The 17,817-nt window shown below is 47.1% G+C and overlaps 1 protein-coding gene across 3 annotated transcripts in view; it reads right to left on the bottom strand.

Annotated features, from left to right (window-relative positions):
• Positions 1 to 726: 726 nt before the first annotated feature.
• Dock2 (dedicator of cyto-kinesis 2) overlaps positions 727 to 17,817 on the bottom strand; it is a 557,091-nt gene continuing 540,000 nt past the window's right edge. The window contains exons 45-52 of one of the 3 annotated variants that reach the window (NM_033374.3): positions 13,441 to 13,617; positions 12,062 to 12,145; positions 6,681 to 6,818; positions 5,483 to 5,610; positions 4,568 to 4,736; positions 3,386 to 3,506; positions 2,514 to 2,656; positions 727 to 1,642 (exon numbers count right to left, since the gene is read on the bottom strand). In NM_033374.3, coding sequence (NP_203538.2) covers positions 1,580 to 1,642; positions 2,514 to 2,656; positions 3,386 to 3,506; positions 4,568 to 4,736; positions 5,483 to 5,610; positions 6,681 to 6,818; positions 12,062 to 12,145; positions 13,441 to 13,617 — 1,023 coding nt within the window. In that variant the 3' untranslated portion in view covers positions 727 to 1,579. Of the gene's footprint in view, positions 1,734 to 2,513; positions 2,657 to 3,385; positions 3,507 to 4,567; positions 4,737 to 5,482; positions 5,611 to 6,680; positions 6,819 to 12,061; positions 12,146 to 13,440; positions 13,618 to 17,817 lie in introns of all 3 variants that reach the window. The other 2 variants (XM_017314861.2, XM_017314862.2) reach the window with 2 other exon arrangements.

A 17,817-nucleotide genomic window follows, 5' to 3' on the forward strand; every position in this document is an offset into this window, starting at 1 on the left:
TGTCCTGGGCACTAAGGGGTGCTGGAGTATTAGGTAGTGGGGAGGAGCTTAGCTTCCTGGGGAAGAGTTTAGCTTCCTGTCTGAGTTCTGGAACCAGTGTTCATATCCTAGTCTTCGATCATGTCTGCTTGTGCCTCAGTTTGTCCATCTGTGTAATAAGCATACCCACCTTTTAGGGTTACCTATTAAGCTTTAGGGACCCAGGAACTTAGCATCTCAGAATACCCATCCACCCCTAGTTCTGAACCCGACATTGCCATTCACTTGACTTTCACAAAAGCACAGCCTTATGTCCAGGTCCCTCTCTACACAGCTCTATCCTCTGGGGTGGGATAGGTTGAAGTGGTTCTTAGTTCCCTTCCTCTTCATTTGGTCTCATCCGAGAAACCTGACAATGGACATTGTCATGGTTTCACAGGTAGACATCCCTCTAAGACAGCTACCACTCCTGACCTGATGATAGAACTTAGAAGCTGAACCATCAGCCCTCAGACCTCTCCTTTCCAACACTGCTTGGAGGTTTCAGTCGAGTAACAGGCTGGATATGAAAGTCTCTCCTGTCAGGCTGTAAGAGGAAAATCCTGGGTGGGCTTTCTCAGTATCCTAATACCCCAGGATCTGGCTCCAAAGACACCAGAGTCTTCTACACACGTGTGTATATTTTTTGGCCATGGGTATGTGCTCTGTGGAGTGTAACCAGGGATCCAAAGACACCAGAGAAGATGCTTTTTTTTTTTTAAGCAAACCTCAAACGGTTCATTTTATTATTCTTTTTGGTATCATTTCAAATTGTGCTATCATTCCATTGAGAAGCCATTATATTAGCTATCTCAAACATTGCTTTTTTCCCCAAATAGTTTAAATAGCTTGTATATCAGTAAAGTATCTCAAATCAAAATAACTAAACAATGGAGAAATTAGAAGAAATCTCATTCCTGCTTCTTTCTTAGAGCAGAGAAGATTCTTGAGTTTGCCTGAGCAAGGAGAGAAAACATGGCATTGAGATGAGCCAACATAAGCCTTTCATATTGCTGTAGTCCCCTGGGCTGCCTCCCATCCTGGGATCTTTCTCCTCAGTCCTTCAATAAGAGACTCAGCAACAAGGTTCATTTGAGCTATGGGTCATTTTTAATGTGGGTAAGAAAGAGCAGCAGTCTGGAGATGATGGAGTAGCAAGGGGCTTATTAGAAAAAAAATGTAAAAGTACAAAAATGTTAAGGGAAAATAGAACATTTAAATCAGTTCTTTTAAGTGCTGACACTTAGGAATGAAACAGAAGACAGCTCCTCCTAGCTGTGAATTTGAGTTATGACATGCGTCCCTTGGATGCTGGGGAGAACATTCATTGGGCACTTGCTGGCTCCTTGGGGTCCAACAATCCATGGTGGGGCTTCTTTGTCTGTTGAGTCATCCATCACTGTTGTAGTGGCCACAGGAGATGCAAGGCTAGTCATCACTTGAGTTCTGGGGGCCCCTTGAGATCATCTGTCTCTTTTACAGACTTGTCTCCTTGTGGAACTCCAAGGTCATACTCATGCATTCCCGCTCGAGTTCCCACAGTGCTCGGCTCAGCAGTGCCTCACATGTTGGTGGACAGGAAGTCTGGGATCTGCTTGCTTTCTTCACTCGACTTGCTAGCCAGCTTTGTGGAAGATACGCAAACAGGTCAGCAAGATGGGATTGGCACATGCAGCATCAGGGAGCACCCTAGACCCCACAGCCTCGACCTATGCCTAAAGACAAGGGATTGGGAGTTGCGATGACCTTGGGGAAGTTTGCTAGCTGTGTGAATTCTGCACATAGCTTAACTAACTCTGTGAGTCTAGCAAAAACCATCCTGTAACAGGGAAGGATCAAACAGTATAATGATGGGGAAGTGCTTAGCGTGGTGCCTGACTCACCCATGCAGCCTCTCAGGCAACCTGTGATTTTTTATAGTATCTCTGCTCTGATTCATAGCACCTGGAGGATCGGAAGTGCGTCCGTACCTTCTTGATCCCAGATGAGGACCGACAGGGTAACAACAGGAGGTGGGACTTCAAGAGTCAGTAATTCAAAACCAACTTTTAATTTGAAGGATTTTTTTTTTGTAATGTAGGTAGAATAGGAAAGTGCTTTGCCATCCTTCCCCTCCCCCGCCCCCCCAAAAAATGTTCTGTTGGCTTCTGAAGATAGCTGGCTGCTGGGGCTCAGAGAGGACCTCCAAAGGAGACCTTAAGTCAGGGCTAGTCACCTACTGGCTCTCAGGTCCCAGAAGCCCCCGCTCACCAGAACTGTGGTCAGTCTTGCTCACAGGAGTTAAACGCTCCAAGGAGCACTGCATGGTGGGCGTGGCTAGACAGTTGCCCTCGCCTTAGGATCTCTGGCCACACCCCTCAGGGAGTAGCCAAGGGCACATACCCACAGGCAAAAAATATAAACAAGTGTGTAGACCCTCCGGATTTTTCCTTCAGTTGCCCTCCCCCCACCCCGACCCCAGCATTCCCTGTCTCTCCAGCCACTGGCATGCTCACCATGGTCTTGAAGAATTGATTGACTTTCTTCTTTTTCAGGGTCTTCTTGTCACCATCTGAGACTTGGAAGAAGGTCTGACTCAGGCGGGGAGATGTGTTGGCCTCATCCAACCCAGGCACGCCTGCCACGGAGAGTGTGAGGGCTGGAAGGGACCCGGATGTGAGTGAGTGGGTACAGGAAAGAGGTAGGTCTCGGAGGACAGGATGGGTATCTTAAGTCTCGGGCTGTTCTTTGGGTGGTCCTGTCTCCTGGCCCTTTGCAAAGCCTTGTCCAAATGTATTGGGATGGAAAGGGGGATGAGAAAGGGAGGGCCTGGGGCCACTGGGGCTGAGGTCTTCAGTGTGCTAAGTCTGACCTTAGCCTCCCACTGACTTCTTGGTCTGTATGGGAGCCTGACATTCAGTGTACTGCTTTGAATGTCTGCAGTGAGGATGGTGGCATTTTCCACATCGTGGGTGGGTGCCATGGGGTAGGGCGTGGGGATAATGAGTTAGGGCAGGGTCTGGCAGGAGCTCGGCCCTGCCAGGCTACTCTGGTGGGAGCAGATGTCTTTACTGTCATGCACTATTCAGCCTCAAGGGGGCAGCACCAGAACTGCCTTGTTCTATTCTGCCCAGAGCCTGGAATCTGCTGCCTGCAAATGCAGGGATTCATGGTAGGGAGTGGTCCCAGAGGAACAGCAGACTTCCCCTTCTGCTCCAAGTAGAACTTGATCACATGGCCTCCCTAATGGAGGACGTTGAGAAGGTGCAGAAGCCATGGGCTTCTGGTTCCAGACACCCAGCCTGCCTTGCCCTAGACAAGGAGTTCTCATCTTTCCTCTCCCTGAGAGCCTGGCAGCCCACACTACCGGGTAGTGGGCAATACATACCTGGGATGGTGGGCATGGACTGGCTGGCAAAACTCATCTGAGAGAGGATAGACACCCTGGCAGGGATGGCTGCATGCTCTGAGAGGTTGGTGTCACTCATGAACTCTTGCTTTCTAGAAAGCTAGATGATATAACACACAAAGACACACACACACACACACAAATAAATATAAATAAAGCAGACCATAAGGGCTTAGCATAAGGCAAATATCACTCCTCAAAGGTCAGGGGAAAGTACTTAAAGTGTCACCTATGGGCCTGGCAGCATAGTCAGTCTATTTGTTCGGCTTTTTACCAATTCCATGTCAGTTTGCCTAATATGTCTGTATAGGTTGCATATTATAGAACACTAGGAGTGTTCGAGAGGGTTCGTTCTGTTAGACTTTCAGGTGAATGGTGTTCTGTAGAGTCCTGGAGCATAGAATATGTGCCTATCTTTCAGAGGCCCACTAGGAAGTTTATGGTTTCTTTTCTCCTTCACCAGAAGGCATCAGCTGGCCCTGCCCTTTCATGCAGCCTCGCCCTGCTGTGCTCACTCCCTTGCCAGTCTGCAGCAGGCTTTCAGTATAACTTTGCATTGAGCTCAGGGCTGTGTGATGCCAAATCTCTTCATTAGTAATTATTAATGTTGAATTTCTTTTTGAGCAAAAGGCATACTCTGCAGATAAGGCTGCTCTGAAACTCATTGCGTATCATAGGCTGCCCTCCAACTCATCACCACCCTCTAGCCTCAGCCCCCTCTCCAAACATCAATTATATAATTTTATTATATATAACAATATATGGTTGTGTTTTATTCAAAATATACATCATATTTACAAATAATTATATATTATATTATATATACATATATATGCATATACATACGCATGCATATGTGTATATATATATACATATACATACATATATATGTGTATATATATTTTATATATATATATAGGCCAAGGTAGCCAAGGTGGCTGCTTTCCCCTGTACCAGTTGTTCAAGCACTAGAGTCTGATGGCTTGGGTTCAAATCCTACCTGTGGAGTATGAGCGTACCCAGGACCTCATATTGGGAAGCTTCCTTCCTTTAAGACCCACTGTAGTGTGGGAGCAAGGCTCCAGTCCACCCACTCAGGAGACCTGGGCTGCCTGGCATAATGTTCTGAAGAGCTGGGGAGAGCCTGGCACCTCTGCTCACCCGCTTCAGGTCTGACTCCGTTGCTGCCTTCTCGTCTGCAAACACCACGCTGCTCCTCTTGGTCCTTTTCTTGGACCGCCGCAGCTTGACCTCTGGCAGAGTGCTCCCTGGGGAGATGGGCTCCTCCTCCACTTTGGGAGTCTTGGGTGGGGCTGACTCTAGGTCAAAACTGGAGGGCAGGGGAGGAGCAGTGGAGATTGTAGTTAGATCCTGATAGGGACACAGAAGACCTTCATGCCAACTGAGCTATCACGGCACTGCTGGGGCCTGATCAGTTATCTTGATAACAAATTGAGTTGTTTGTCCACAGACATTCAAAATGAAGATTACAATGATCAGATGACTAAAATCAAAAGACATGGCAAGGAGGTGAAACTGGTTAGAGTGTAGACCTGGGTTCAAATCCAGGCACTGCTGCATTTTAGCTAAATGACCCTGATCAGTCTCTCGACTTCCCTGAGCTACCACTTGCCCAGTAAGAGGGGAACAGTGGTCCTGGTGCCTGAGCGGTGGGCACACGGTATATAGGTATATGATGAATTTGGTAGGGGAAGATGGTGGTGGTGTGGGAGGGACATGTTACTATGGGAGCGATGTGTGAAGCACTGAACCCCTATTAGAGGAATAACCATTTACAATGCAGGCCGGGAGAGGGATGATGGCTGCATCAATGGGCAAGAAGTCCAGCGGCAGTGGCAGTAGTAGGTTGGGAGGGGATGCGGGTGGGTGGTGGCTGCAGTTAGGTCTGGGTTCTTGGGAAAGCCATCAGCCTGTTTCTGCTGTCCAGGATGCTTTAAAAATGGTACCAGTCAAGGCAACATGCTGCATGAATCCAAGATTTTCCTGAGGTCCCTGCTGGGGAAAGGCTTTAAAGTGAATGGGAAGGAAGCCTGGTAGCTCCAGGAAAAGACTTACCTTTCTGCGGGGACTTTGCTGGGAGTGCTGCAGTCAGAATGCATGGAGGCCAGAGAGATGACGGACATCTGCCTGTAGGAACGCAGCATGGACCTGGGGCGGCCCACTCTCCTGTCTTCGAAGTCAGGCTGCAGGTAGAAGAACAGTGGTGAGCATCCAGGGGAGCAGGGCTTTGCAACCTGAGCCCCCATCTTCTGTGGACAGAGAGCATCAGTGCAAAGCTCCCGGTCAGCAAGACCACAGGGCTGCAGGATAGACACCAGCAGCCTCAATCCCGGGGGAAAGATCACTAGTCCTTAAGTTTCCCCATAGAGACAGCATCTCTATTATTCAGTGGCCTCATGAGCCATCTTTATGCTAATGAGAGGGCTTGAATAGGGCTGGCCTGTGCCAGAGAGACCAACCCTATCATTACAGGGATGAGACTTTGAGTCACATATTATCAACACAACCTCCAGAGAGGAGACAAGGAACAGAGATGAATCTCCAGCCCGGGGCTAATGATTCACTCAATCATGGCTGAGTAGTGAAAGCTTTGGAAAGATTCTCCACACTTAAGCTCTAGTGAGCTCCCTGGTAGGTAATCGCATGCCAATAAGCCAGAGGATGATGTGTCCTGACAACATGGAAGTGTCCTATTTGGGATCATCTACTGCCTTGCCCTCTGTGCCCTTCACCTAGCTGCTCTGGATTGGCATCTTCATCTGAAAGCTTCTGTACAGAAGTTCCTCAGAGGATGAGCCTGCTGTTAAGTTGAAAGAGTAATCTGAAGACGCATGAAATCTACCCGGACTGCCAAGCACCCTGGCTGGCAACATGGACTGCCAAGCACCCTGGCTAGCAACACCATACCATATACTGCTGCACACTGGCTGCTCACCCCACAGGCAGCCTTTTTCACCATGGCTGCGAGTTTCGTGTAGGTAAAAGTGTTGCTATCTGCCTATATCAATCACTTGATATATATCAACTGTATTTATAGAAGGCCAAGCACATATTAGGTGCTTCACTAATGTAGCCTTTACAATTGTACAGTCCCTTGGGTAAGTGGTAGGTCCATAGGTCCAATTCTAACTGATTTGCCTTTAGGAGTGATTTTGAGGGACTAGGCATACAGGAAGGTTCCCCCCATTGCCAGCCCCTTTAAGCTCTTATTCCCACAATCCTCCCTGTTTGCAGTCACAGGGACCACTCATACCATCTCTCGGACACCATACTCCTTTTCCACCTTCATTTTCAGGTTCTTGAAGCACTCCTCCATCCGGTCATGGAAGGGGCGCAGGTTGTCTGACACCCTTTTCTCGTGGATCTTAATCCCAGCTCCCAGGAAAGGGATCTGAAGAGAGAGGTGGCAAGCCATGGGACTCAGCTTCGGGGCTATCTCAGGAGCTCAAGTTGACTTAACTCTTCCTGGAAAGCCTTCAGGTGCTCAGCGACCCACACGGTCCCTGGGACAGCTGTAGCCTTAGAATTTATCGTCAAGGGAAACAATGACCCCACTGCTCTAGTTTCCCTGGAATTGAGAGTGTCCCGGGCATTAGAAACCACAGACATGGGGAAATCTGAGTCCTCAAAAAACCCTGCAAAGTGTCAAGAGTTCAGAGAACAGAAAGGCGGACTCTCCAGGGCTCTGCCTCACAGTCTTGTTTAAGAAGTATTCAGGAGTATAAAAGTGAAATTATGAAGATAAGAAGCCATGGCAAGAGGGAAGATCGAGACAGGAAGCGAGGCCACAGCCCGTCTTACACCATGGGGCCCAATTATACTTTCCATGGCTGCTAAGGGTATGCTGGTATCCGAAAGTTCTTTTATTAGTAGAGAGTTTCTAGAAAGTGCTGCCACATCCCAGGAAGACATGAGATGCGGGAAGAATGGAAAAGAGAGGCACAGTTTGTCTTATCCACAAAAGAGGTCAGAGCACAGAACCTCAGAGACCTAGAAGGGGAGGGACAGAGCTCACAGTTACAATGAAAGTTTGAGAAACTCAATTGCATGGCCCTCTGGTAAAATAACTAAGTCAGCCAGGGTAGGGGATAGAATCCTTTTAGAGAAACAAACATCTCCACCATTTCTGTCTCCTTCTCTTAGCTTTCTTGAGAGAAGAGAGGTGCAGGGAGACACACACTGCAGTGAGATGTGCGCTCGGCTGTGAATATGGCCAGCGCATGGGCAGGAGGAAGGTAGCCAGAGGCTGGAACTGACCTCCAAGAGCAGAGGAGGGAGGTGGTGGTTAGAAGAGGCCATCCTGCCTCTAGGAATGAAGGAGGCACTGGGGGTAGAGGCAAGGCTGTCCCAGGAAAGCTGAGAGCCAGTTCCTTGCCCGAGGTGCCCGTTGCTTCAACTTGCACCTAGGTATAATGCGCTTCTACTTTCTCAAAAAGCAGGGACTTGTCCTATAAAACAATTAGATCCTGAAACCGGGGACTCAGGGGTACCATACCCAAGGGCAGGAGGAGGAGCAGCTGTCACCAGACTGAAAAAAAAAAAGGATGATAAAAAGTGGCTTATGGGTAGGGAGATGTCCACTGCATGATGCCCAGATAGCCCAATGTAGTAACCAAACTCATCTTCCCGTTAAACACTTGGAAGAATCTGCTTGCAGAGAATGTAAGTGTCCTATGTAGGTGTGTAGGTTCAAACACGTGGGTCATTCAGTTGCCAGGCAATGATGCCACCTTGCTGACAAAGCCTTCTCTCTTGCGTGCTGATTTCCAATTAGCTTCACTAGAAATTAGGAGGAATCTGCAGGGGTCACCAGGCACTGGAGGAAACTCACCCAGAGGGGACAGGATCAAAATTAACAGGCAGGATCGAGAACATGGGAACAAAGGGGCAGATGAATGTGGAGGAAACCTATAGAAAGCTTAAGGTGTTAGGTTAAAAACAGTACCAAAGGAGTCTTCCATAAAGATAATATGGTAGGATTTAAAATGGAAAGCGTGTATAGATTTAGTGCTACACTTTAGGTAAGGAAGAAAATTGGTCAGCTTAGCATCAATCTCAAGGTATTAAGGGGGAGGAAGGGGTGACAGTAGATGCTCAGTGACACATGAGCAGGCCAACCAGACTAAGAGAAGCCATCAAAGACCTATGGGTGTTAAACTACTGATCAGCTAGACTTTAACATCCACAGAGCATTCCATCAGAGCATTGGAATACACATTTTCCTTTCTGAGCATGCCACTCCTTTGCGATAGACGTTTCGCTAAACCCCATGGGCTTCAGCACATTGTACTTCTGTTTTCATTGGGTTCAAGGGATTGTCTTCATATCGTCAATGATCCATCATTCATTTAAAAGTGCATTATTCAGTATCCATCTATGCATATAACTTCTGAGGCTTATCACGCTACGTATTTTGGTGTTTATCCCACTGTGATCAGAAAGGATAACATAATATGGTTGTGATATTTTTAAAGTTAACTTTTGTCATATGTGAGTGTGAATGCATGTGTTTAAGTGAGAATGGAGAAGGATTTAGATTCTTTCAGGTCTGCTGGCAGGCAGGGAAGCTGCTATGGGCACTTAGGAAAACTATTTCTTATATCCAGCATGATGGAACACAAATGAACCAGCAATTCTACTACTACATGTACCTCGAGGGAATGGAATGTATACCCACACTTACCTACAGGAGGATGGGTCAATAAGTGGAGATACTATGTGTATGCTCTATACTTTCAAGGCAAAATGTAGAGAAAGTCAAATCTTTGATATGTGCTATAACCTAGTAAAATTCAAGGATATATAAAAGAAGCTGGATACATAATAGGATATAGTGTATATTTTATTTAATGATGTTGATAAATGAACCTTTGCTGACAGAAATTTAGCAATAGATACTAAAGCTACATTTTCTCTGTGTTAAGACGAAGGATTTCCAGGTTTGAACACACCCAAAAAAAGATACAGGCAAGAGCCCCAACTAAGTTGAAACTAAACTAATGAGCATAAAACTTAATACATTGGGTATCATTGCATGATCAATCTGTATAGACTTCTAGACGGCATGGAAAAATGATAGCAAGGTTCAACAAAATGAGCAAACTTCACAAGCCTAGCTGACACAGGGATCTGTCCATCACTAGCCTAGCCGACACGGAGATCTGTCCATGGTGGTTCCAATTATATGTAGGTCAGCAGGAATCCAGGGCAAACTATGATGCCTACGAAGGCATGCTTGGGAGTGGAGCTCTTGTAAAATGCTAGGAAATAATTCCTATAATAGCAGGAAAGTGGTCAGCTTAGCTGAGGGCTGGTAATGACTACAGGGATACATAGGCGGCCCGAGGAGCACCAGAAATAGCCTGTCACGTCTAGGTGTGTGTGGTGGTGATGGAGTCATGTCTGCAGATGCTTGGTACTAAGCCAAAGAACCATATTTCTGTGGGCACTTTCCTATATGTAATGTTTCACAACAGAAAGCTTGAGAGAATACTATACCGTAGACATCGTCCCATGCAATCAAATCTTTAAAGAACCTCTAGAAAGGTCCCAGTCTTGAAACCTACAGATTCTGGTACAAATGGCATATTGGAAACTTCAGCTTTCTCTGATTTGGTAAAAGTTCCCATTTCCCTTTAAAGTCTATGGTTGTTGAGTCTTTAGAAAAATCCCGTGAGTGTAGCTTTGCAAAACAAAACAAAGAGTTTAGCTCTAATGGTCAGGGTCAGGTTTGCCCATCTGTATTGCTGTGTTACCTGGCACAGTGCCTGGGACACAGTGTGGGCTCACTAAACAAGGGCTTTGAGAGTGGATGGAAGAGAAACATACAAGCTGATCTGCTGAGTGTAATGACAAGAATGCCACACTACCTACACAGCAGGACTGCACTATCTGAACGACCGTGGTGCCATATTTAGAGATCCTGGCTAGAGTAGAAGACGGGCATGGTTCAGGGCACTTTCCTCTGGGATGAAATGGCCTCTGTAACCTGTGGCCTTGGGAGCCATAGGCCATGCTATAGAAGAGGTAGACACTAGGGGGCGCTGCCCAAATGTGCTCACAGCCTAAGAGGCAGTGGCATCTAATGCAAGCTGCTTTCAGTGGAGCCCTTGACACTTGGGGAGAATGTTCTTAGAAGTGGTAGCCTGAGACAACTGCTCTGCAAGGCTAAGCCCTATACTCAGAAGGCAGTGGATTCTGCACAGGGAACTAATCAGTTGAGAATAGGATCCTCACAGCTTCCAGTCAGCAGCATAAAGTCAATGTGTAAGACCTGGGTGCCCCAGATGTATCCAGGGAACTGACCCATTCAGCCCGCCTTCTTGCTTCTCTGATTGGCCAGCAAGGGAAGTGCCATTATTTGAGTATTAAAAGGATACAGATGGTCCCAGAAAGATGGAAACACTTGAGGAATATTTAAGTTTCATGGGTGGCACAGAGTGGGAAGCAGAGAGAAAATTCCAGACACACCTAATGCATTCAGGGAGAGCGTGTCTGCAGTGCTCGCTCAGCGTTTCGTTTTTAAAGTCCCACTTTGCATAAATTGGCAGAGGCAGGGAAGGACCTGAATTAGGAATACTTATTTTAAGAAAAGAGTCGGCACCCAACACTTCTCAGTCCCTGATTTCCCTGGAGTAACCAAACTCCCTACCAAGGAAACTGCGCCTCTCTTTGCATGGTGACTGGCAAGGAGTGGGGAGCAGGGATGGGCAGCCTGCAACTCCTGGCCCCAGGTTTCTGCTCACTCCTTACCATCTTACCCCTCCTAGGTCCAATGGTGTGCCATCTGCAAAGAGCCCAGCCCAGCACATGTCTGCGGAGACTGTCAAAGGGCTAAAAGCAGGAAGGATCTGGCTCTTTGAAAGTTCCTAAGGGAGGGATCCAGCAGATTGTTTCTTCTTTGGAAGGGGGGGGGGGGACAAAAGAGAAAGGGAGAGCAAAGAAAAGGCAGAGAGAGGGGAGGAAGAAATGAGGGTGTAGGAGGCAGAGAGAGGCAAATGACAGGAGAGAAGCAAAGAGCTTCTAAGAGTGGCAGACAGATGCACAGAAGGAGGTGGGGAAGAAAGGTGGGCAAGAAGAAGACAGCAAGATGGGATACAGAGGCAGATAAATAACAGCTCCCGGGGCTGGAATCTGGCCGAGCTAGGCAGATGTGGACCCTTTGACCGTGAGCCAGCCCAACAAAGACCTCAATTATCTGCAGAACCTGATATCCATCTGCACACTATCTGCAACAAACTGGGTCAGCCTCACATAGAAGGAGGTGGAGGCAGAGGGGGCAAACCTTCTATTGTCTGATTGGTGCAAGCTGGTGGTGGCTGTGTGAGTGTGTGTGTGTGTGGGGGGGGTGTTTTTCATTTGAACCCCCACTGTGAAAAGCTACTGCCTGAATTTAACATCAAAGAAAGCAATCTCAACCACCTTTAACACTGCATCTATTGCTGCCAGCACTAGGCATCACTCAGGGGTAAGGTGCCCTGAATATGTGTCCTCGTAAGCCAGCTCAGGTGTCACCCAGCATCAGAAGAGGATGGAGGTAAGGAGCAGAAGGTCATGTGGAGTCAGCCCAGGCCAGGTGAGCAGAGGGAAGGGAGAGGGCCTGGATGGATGTTCCCATGCCCAGTGAGGCCTTACCTGCCATGCAATCAGGTCCTTGAGATGGCTCAGCTTGTCCTGGTCCTCCGGGTGCTCCCTGCTATACTCTTCAGTGAAGAAGGCCTGGGATGGGGGTGGGACACAGGTGGGGACTTAGGATATTTTATCAGGTAGGACACATGGTCTCTGGCATTGAGAGAAAACTTGATGTGAGAGAAACTTCAAGGACTCGGGCATTGCGGTGGACCTTGCCGTAGCTGATGTTGTTACAATTTTTTTACTGGAGGCTGCAGAGATATCAGCACTCACTGGAAAGAGCCTGCAGACTCCAAGGAAGTTCTGGTACCATGGGGTGCCAGGACCGGCAGCAGCTCCCGTGGAAACTGTTCTGAACTGGGAACTTGACATACATTCTCTAGTCCCATCTGGGTTTTACTGAACCAGAATTCAGGAGGCTTGAGTCGGATGGAGGTTTAGAACAGGGATACCTGTGTTAGGGAGCTTGAGAAGGATACTGAGGTGCAGGGGATCACTGCTGGAGGAAGAGAGCTGCCGGAGGAACTTCTCCTGGTGCTTGTTCAAGCCTGCCTCCCAGTCTCCCTCAGGGCTCCTCCACTTCTCCCTTCCCCTCTCTTCACAATCCCCCATCTGTATCATATGACCACTCTGAAGGCTACGCCAAGGGTGACCACAGATGTGTGAGGGTAGCCACAACGATGGGCAATGGTTATCACTAACTCTGAACTGGTGCACACTGGGCTGTTCTTGCCGTTGCACCAAATGACAAAGCACAGAGAATGCACAGTGAGGTTCTGTAGAAAGAGTTGTTCATTCCTCATTCAGGCTCTGGGAGTTGGAAGTTAGCTCAGGACTTTTTATTCTAAGTCATGCTAGTCCTTATTGGCATACTGCCATTACAATAGGGGCTCCCACTATGACTCAAATAGCTGGTGTTATTTCCCTTTGGCCACCTACACCAGGAGGGTCAAATATATAATCTTGGGCCCAAATATGTGGGGCTTCCTAAAGGGACCCTGTGACTTTCATCAATCAATCTAGATAGATTGTGCCTAGACCTAGGGAGTTGGGCTCCCAGATTTTCACATGTTTAGATTCTGAGTTTTTTGTTCTTTCTCTGAATCTGTGTCTGTTATTTCAAAACCTCTGTAGAAGAGATGGGTTTACCAGATGTCATGGCTTATGGTTTGTAGTCATCTCTCAGCTGTTTCTTGACAGAGATTCTTGGAGGTACCAAAGGAATGGAGACCCTTGGCAAATTGCTTCTTCTTCTTCTAAGTGTGGAGTCAGGGTGGGAAGGAAACTGGAACTCGGGTTGAAACCTGATGTCCAACAACGCTAATTGTCCATCTGGGATCAAGCGAGGATGGACATGGGGGATAAGCTCCAAGGTCCCTTACCTTCTCATACTTGGCGAAGCCTCCCATGACAGCAGGGTCCACGATCCCATTGAGGAGCATGGAGAGAGGGTTGATGGGGAGGCTTTCATCACTCTGGTACTGGTTTATCATCATCAGGATCTTCTCGTTGACTGTGGACATAGTCTCGATGGCATTCTCCAGAGGACTAATTGTGGTCTGTTGAAAACAAGATTGGCAGAAGAGCCTTAGCAGGTGGCCTGAGAGACCGACTGAATCAGAATCATTGGTATTGATTTCACTAGGGTAGGAACTCAAAGGTAGCCCCTGCTCCCCAGGCTGCAGCAGGATCTGAGGGTAATGAGTCAGCTCTGGGCTGTCTGCTGGCCAAGGACAGGCTGGCTGGCCAGCTTTCTACTTAGAGGAAAAGGATTTCTCTGGGGAAATATAGGCAGGAAGTGGCCAGCTCTGCTAGAACTTCAGAGGCTGAATATGCCCAGGAAGGTTTCTCTCCCAGTTAATGGCGTAAAACACACATCAAACCAACTCATCACATACTGATTGGAAGCTATTGTGCATGCTACTGGCAAGAGAAATCAAGAGAGCTTGCTCTAGGAGCACCCAGCTCAGCACACAACAGGCCCTGAGACCACAAGTTCAAGGGAAGATGAAATGGCAGAGAACTCTTCCCCCATACATCTTAGAAATCAATTAATGGCATTAATGACAACAGACAAACATCGAAGTTTGCAGAAGCTTATGGTCCAGAGTCAAAACTAAACTAGAGACCAGCAAACATCTCTGCAATGGGGCCAGAGAGTAAATATTTTAGATTGGCAGGCCAGATGGGCTCAGCTGCACCAACCCCACTCTGTTACTGTCAGGCAGAAACAGCAGCCAAGAAAACTGAACAGGAAAGTGTGGTTGTCCCAAACAGTCTTCACAAGAGCAGAAGCAGGCAGAAAGGCAGACCATAGACCCCAGTTTGCTGACCACAACCTGGTACAATGAGCAGAGTGTGCTAAGTCTCAGCTCTGTGGTTGTCTACCCATGTAATACAGGGCCAAGTGTCCTAACCCTTGTGAGCCCCAGTTGACTTGCTGGTAAGACTGGAATAAGAAAGCCTACCTCAGAAACCTACTGGGAAGGGTTGTCATTAATGCGCATGAATGTTAGGATAGAAAGTAGCAGTTATTCTGAAATGGGAAGATCACCAGTGGGAAAGGATAGGAGGGAAGAGACAAGAAATCAGAGAAACTTGCATGGAGGAAGGGAGCTAAATTTATCATGTCTATCATGATGGTGATGTTGTGCCTGCCTCATTGGCAATGTTGTGAAGATTAATTCAGACAATACAATATCTGACACTGCACAGTTCTTGAGAAATGCCTCCACTACTTGTACCTACCACATGTATGAGAGGAGCAGTCAGACTCTGTAGCCACACTCTGAAGTTATTTCTATAATTATTGATCTAATACAGCTTCCCCAACTGTTTCTCTGAGTGTTGCTTTCAGTGATTATGGTGGTCTGAATGAGAATGGCCCCCAGAGGCTCCTACATTTGAATACTCAGTCCTCATTTGGTGGAACTGTTTGGGAAGGATTAGGGGGTGTGGCCTTGGAGGAGTCATGCTTTCAGAAGTCCATATCATTCCCAGCCAGATCTTTCTCTCTGCCTCCAACTTGAGGGTCAGGATGTAAACTCTTAGCTACACCATGCCTGCTTGCTTCTATGTTCCCACTATAATGGTCACAAGGGCCTAACCTTCTGAAGCCATGAACCCCAATAAATACTTTCCTTATAAGTTGCTTTGGTCATGGTGTCTTTTCACAGCAATAGAAAAGTAACTAAGACAGAGATGGAAGCCTATGCAGTGAGAAGGTCTGGGAGCAGATTTCCTGTCACTAACATTATCTTTCTGTCACCCATAGCATTAGTCAGTGTCATGCTACTATAACTAAATACAGGTGCCAATTTTCTTATAAGAAAGAAAGGTTTATTTTGCTCATGATTCTAGAGGACAGAGTTTGAGATCAGGCAGTTCCTTGGGTTGGACCTCAGGTAAAGGCAGTAGACGCAGTGCTGGAAAGGTTGTGTCAGTGTAGACTCTCCCATCACAAGCCAGGAGAGAAAGTGAGATATTCGGAGCTCCCAATCCTTAACCTAAGAAATTCCCCAAGGAGCTGCCTATTTTTAAAAGTTCATAGTACCTACTAACAGCATTATTTGGAGGACAAATATTTCACATTCAGACTTTTGGGGAACATCTATATCCATCTTATTCAAATTATGTTGAATTTGAATTCATTATTCAAATTATAATACCCACACCTGCATACATACAGGCACATTGACTCACATACACATACACAAACACTTAAGAGTATGAACTGGAAGAGAACACTGCCTGACCTATTGAATAACATTGAGACCCATGTTCAAGTTTGTGTCCTGCATGCAAGCCAACTCTGGGGAGCTTTACAAGGCTGAGGTGCAGAATGAGTTCTAAGGAAAACCTACCCCTCAGCTGAATTGTGTAGCACTTCACTTGAATGCTGACAACAGACTGGACATGTCTGGAAGACAGAACCTTTGAAGTTAAGTCCTGAGAGAAATGGTAAAGCTTACTGGCTGGCTTGCCTGTGCACTTCTGAGACTATTTCTGCATCTGAAAACCTGACTTCTCATTATAGCTGCCAGGAACAGAGACTGAATGGGGAAGAGCTTTGGCTCTCCACAGATGGGCATTTGAGAAGGGAAGGAACATAGCTGTGAGTGAAACTTGGGTGCTGCACTTGGAGGGAGGCATGGGTGTCAGCTGCTGATAGCAGAAATTAAAATCAAAGCCATCACAAACATTCGTCAAAAGCCAGGCAACAGAGACGGCTCCACTTAAAGTCACCTCAGATGCCAGTCCGTGCATGTGCTCAAGGACATGTGAAGCAAGGCTCTGTGGTGGTTTGAGTAAGAATGACCCCCCATAAGCTCAGGCTTTGGATTAGTTGGTCCCAGTTGGTGGCACTCTTTTGGAAAGTGGTTCAGACTCTCTGAGAAAAGTATGTCACTGGGAGTGGGATTTGAGAGTTTTTAGCCTTGCCCTCCTTCTGGTCCGTTCTCTCTGCTTCCTTCAATTCACATGCCCAAGGACAGTAGGTATCAGAGTTGGAGAGGGAAACTAAGCTGTTCTTGGTTGCAAAGGTTAACGTCCATCACAAGTACATCAGACTATGTCGCTAAGCCTGCCATTAACTGGCTCTTGGAACTTCATTAGTCCCATCAGATCTCTGGCATCTTTGCTGAGCTGACCTTCAGTTTCTATGGGCAGGCAAAATAACTTAGGTCCAACACGCTGTGAAGAAACAGTTAATTCCTAAGGCAAAATGCCATGGGAACCAGCATGAAGGTGAGTGGGAAGGGGTAGTGACTTCTGTTTCTGGCAAGCCAGTGTCCTTTCCAGTTGCTCTAGTACCTCCCACTTATGTCATCTGCTTGGGTCAACTCAGGAATCCTGCGAGCTGCATGGGGCAGTCATCAGTGACTAACATCAATTTGACAGTTCAATCTTACCAATGGTCTCAGCCTCTCGTACAAAATAGTACACTGGACAGGGATCAAGAAAGAATCTGAAGATTGCCAGGCCATGCTGGCCTGCAGGGGTCTGTCACTCAGCAAGCACCGAGTAGGATTCCCCCAATGTCGACTCAGTAGGGGGAGAGCTGGCTGCTTGCATTTCCTTCAGCGTCTGCCAGTCACTAATAGCCTAATGTGACATTTTATTTACTTTATCTTACGGGGCTTGGGAGAGATTTGAGTTTATAGCTCTGGGATCCAATGATTTTTGGCATCTGTTGCAGCTCTGAGATTCCACACTTTGTAGTTCCTAATTTGTAAACTGAGATGAAGATATGCATAATGATCCTTCAATATCCCACTGTCGTCCCAGGTCCCAGCCGAATGTTCATTCTCCTTCCTACATTAGGGCTGAGGACAAGGGAGAGTCCCTAACAAATAGGCAAGCCTTTTTCTGAAACTCCAACCTAAAATACTCCTCTAGATACACAGTGATGGCATGATAGTTTCTATATGACCCAAGGAGTGGCACTGTTAGAAGGTGTGGCCCTGTCGGAGTAGGTGTGCCATTGTGGGTGTGGGCTTTAAGACCCTCATCCTAGCTGATTCTGCTAGGAACCTTTAGATGAAGATTTAGAACTCTCAGCTCCTCCTGTACTGTGACTGCCTACGTGCTTCCATGCTCCTGCCTTGATGATAATGGACTGAACCTCTGAACCTGTAAGCCAGCCCCAATTAAATGCTGTCCTTTATAAGCGTTACTTTGGTCATGGATTCTGTTCACAGCAGTAAAACTCTAACTAAGACAGACAGGGACATGGTACTATGCAAGGGAAAGAACAGACA

Source organism: Mus musculus, chromosome 11, assembly GCF_000001635.26.
Source record: "Mus musculus strain C57BL/6J chromosome 11, GRCm38.p6 C57BL/6J".
NCBI classification, from domain to species: domain Eukaryota; kingdom Metazoa; phylum Chordata; class Mammalia; order Rodentia; family Muridae; genus Mus; species Mus musculus.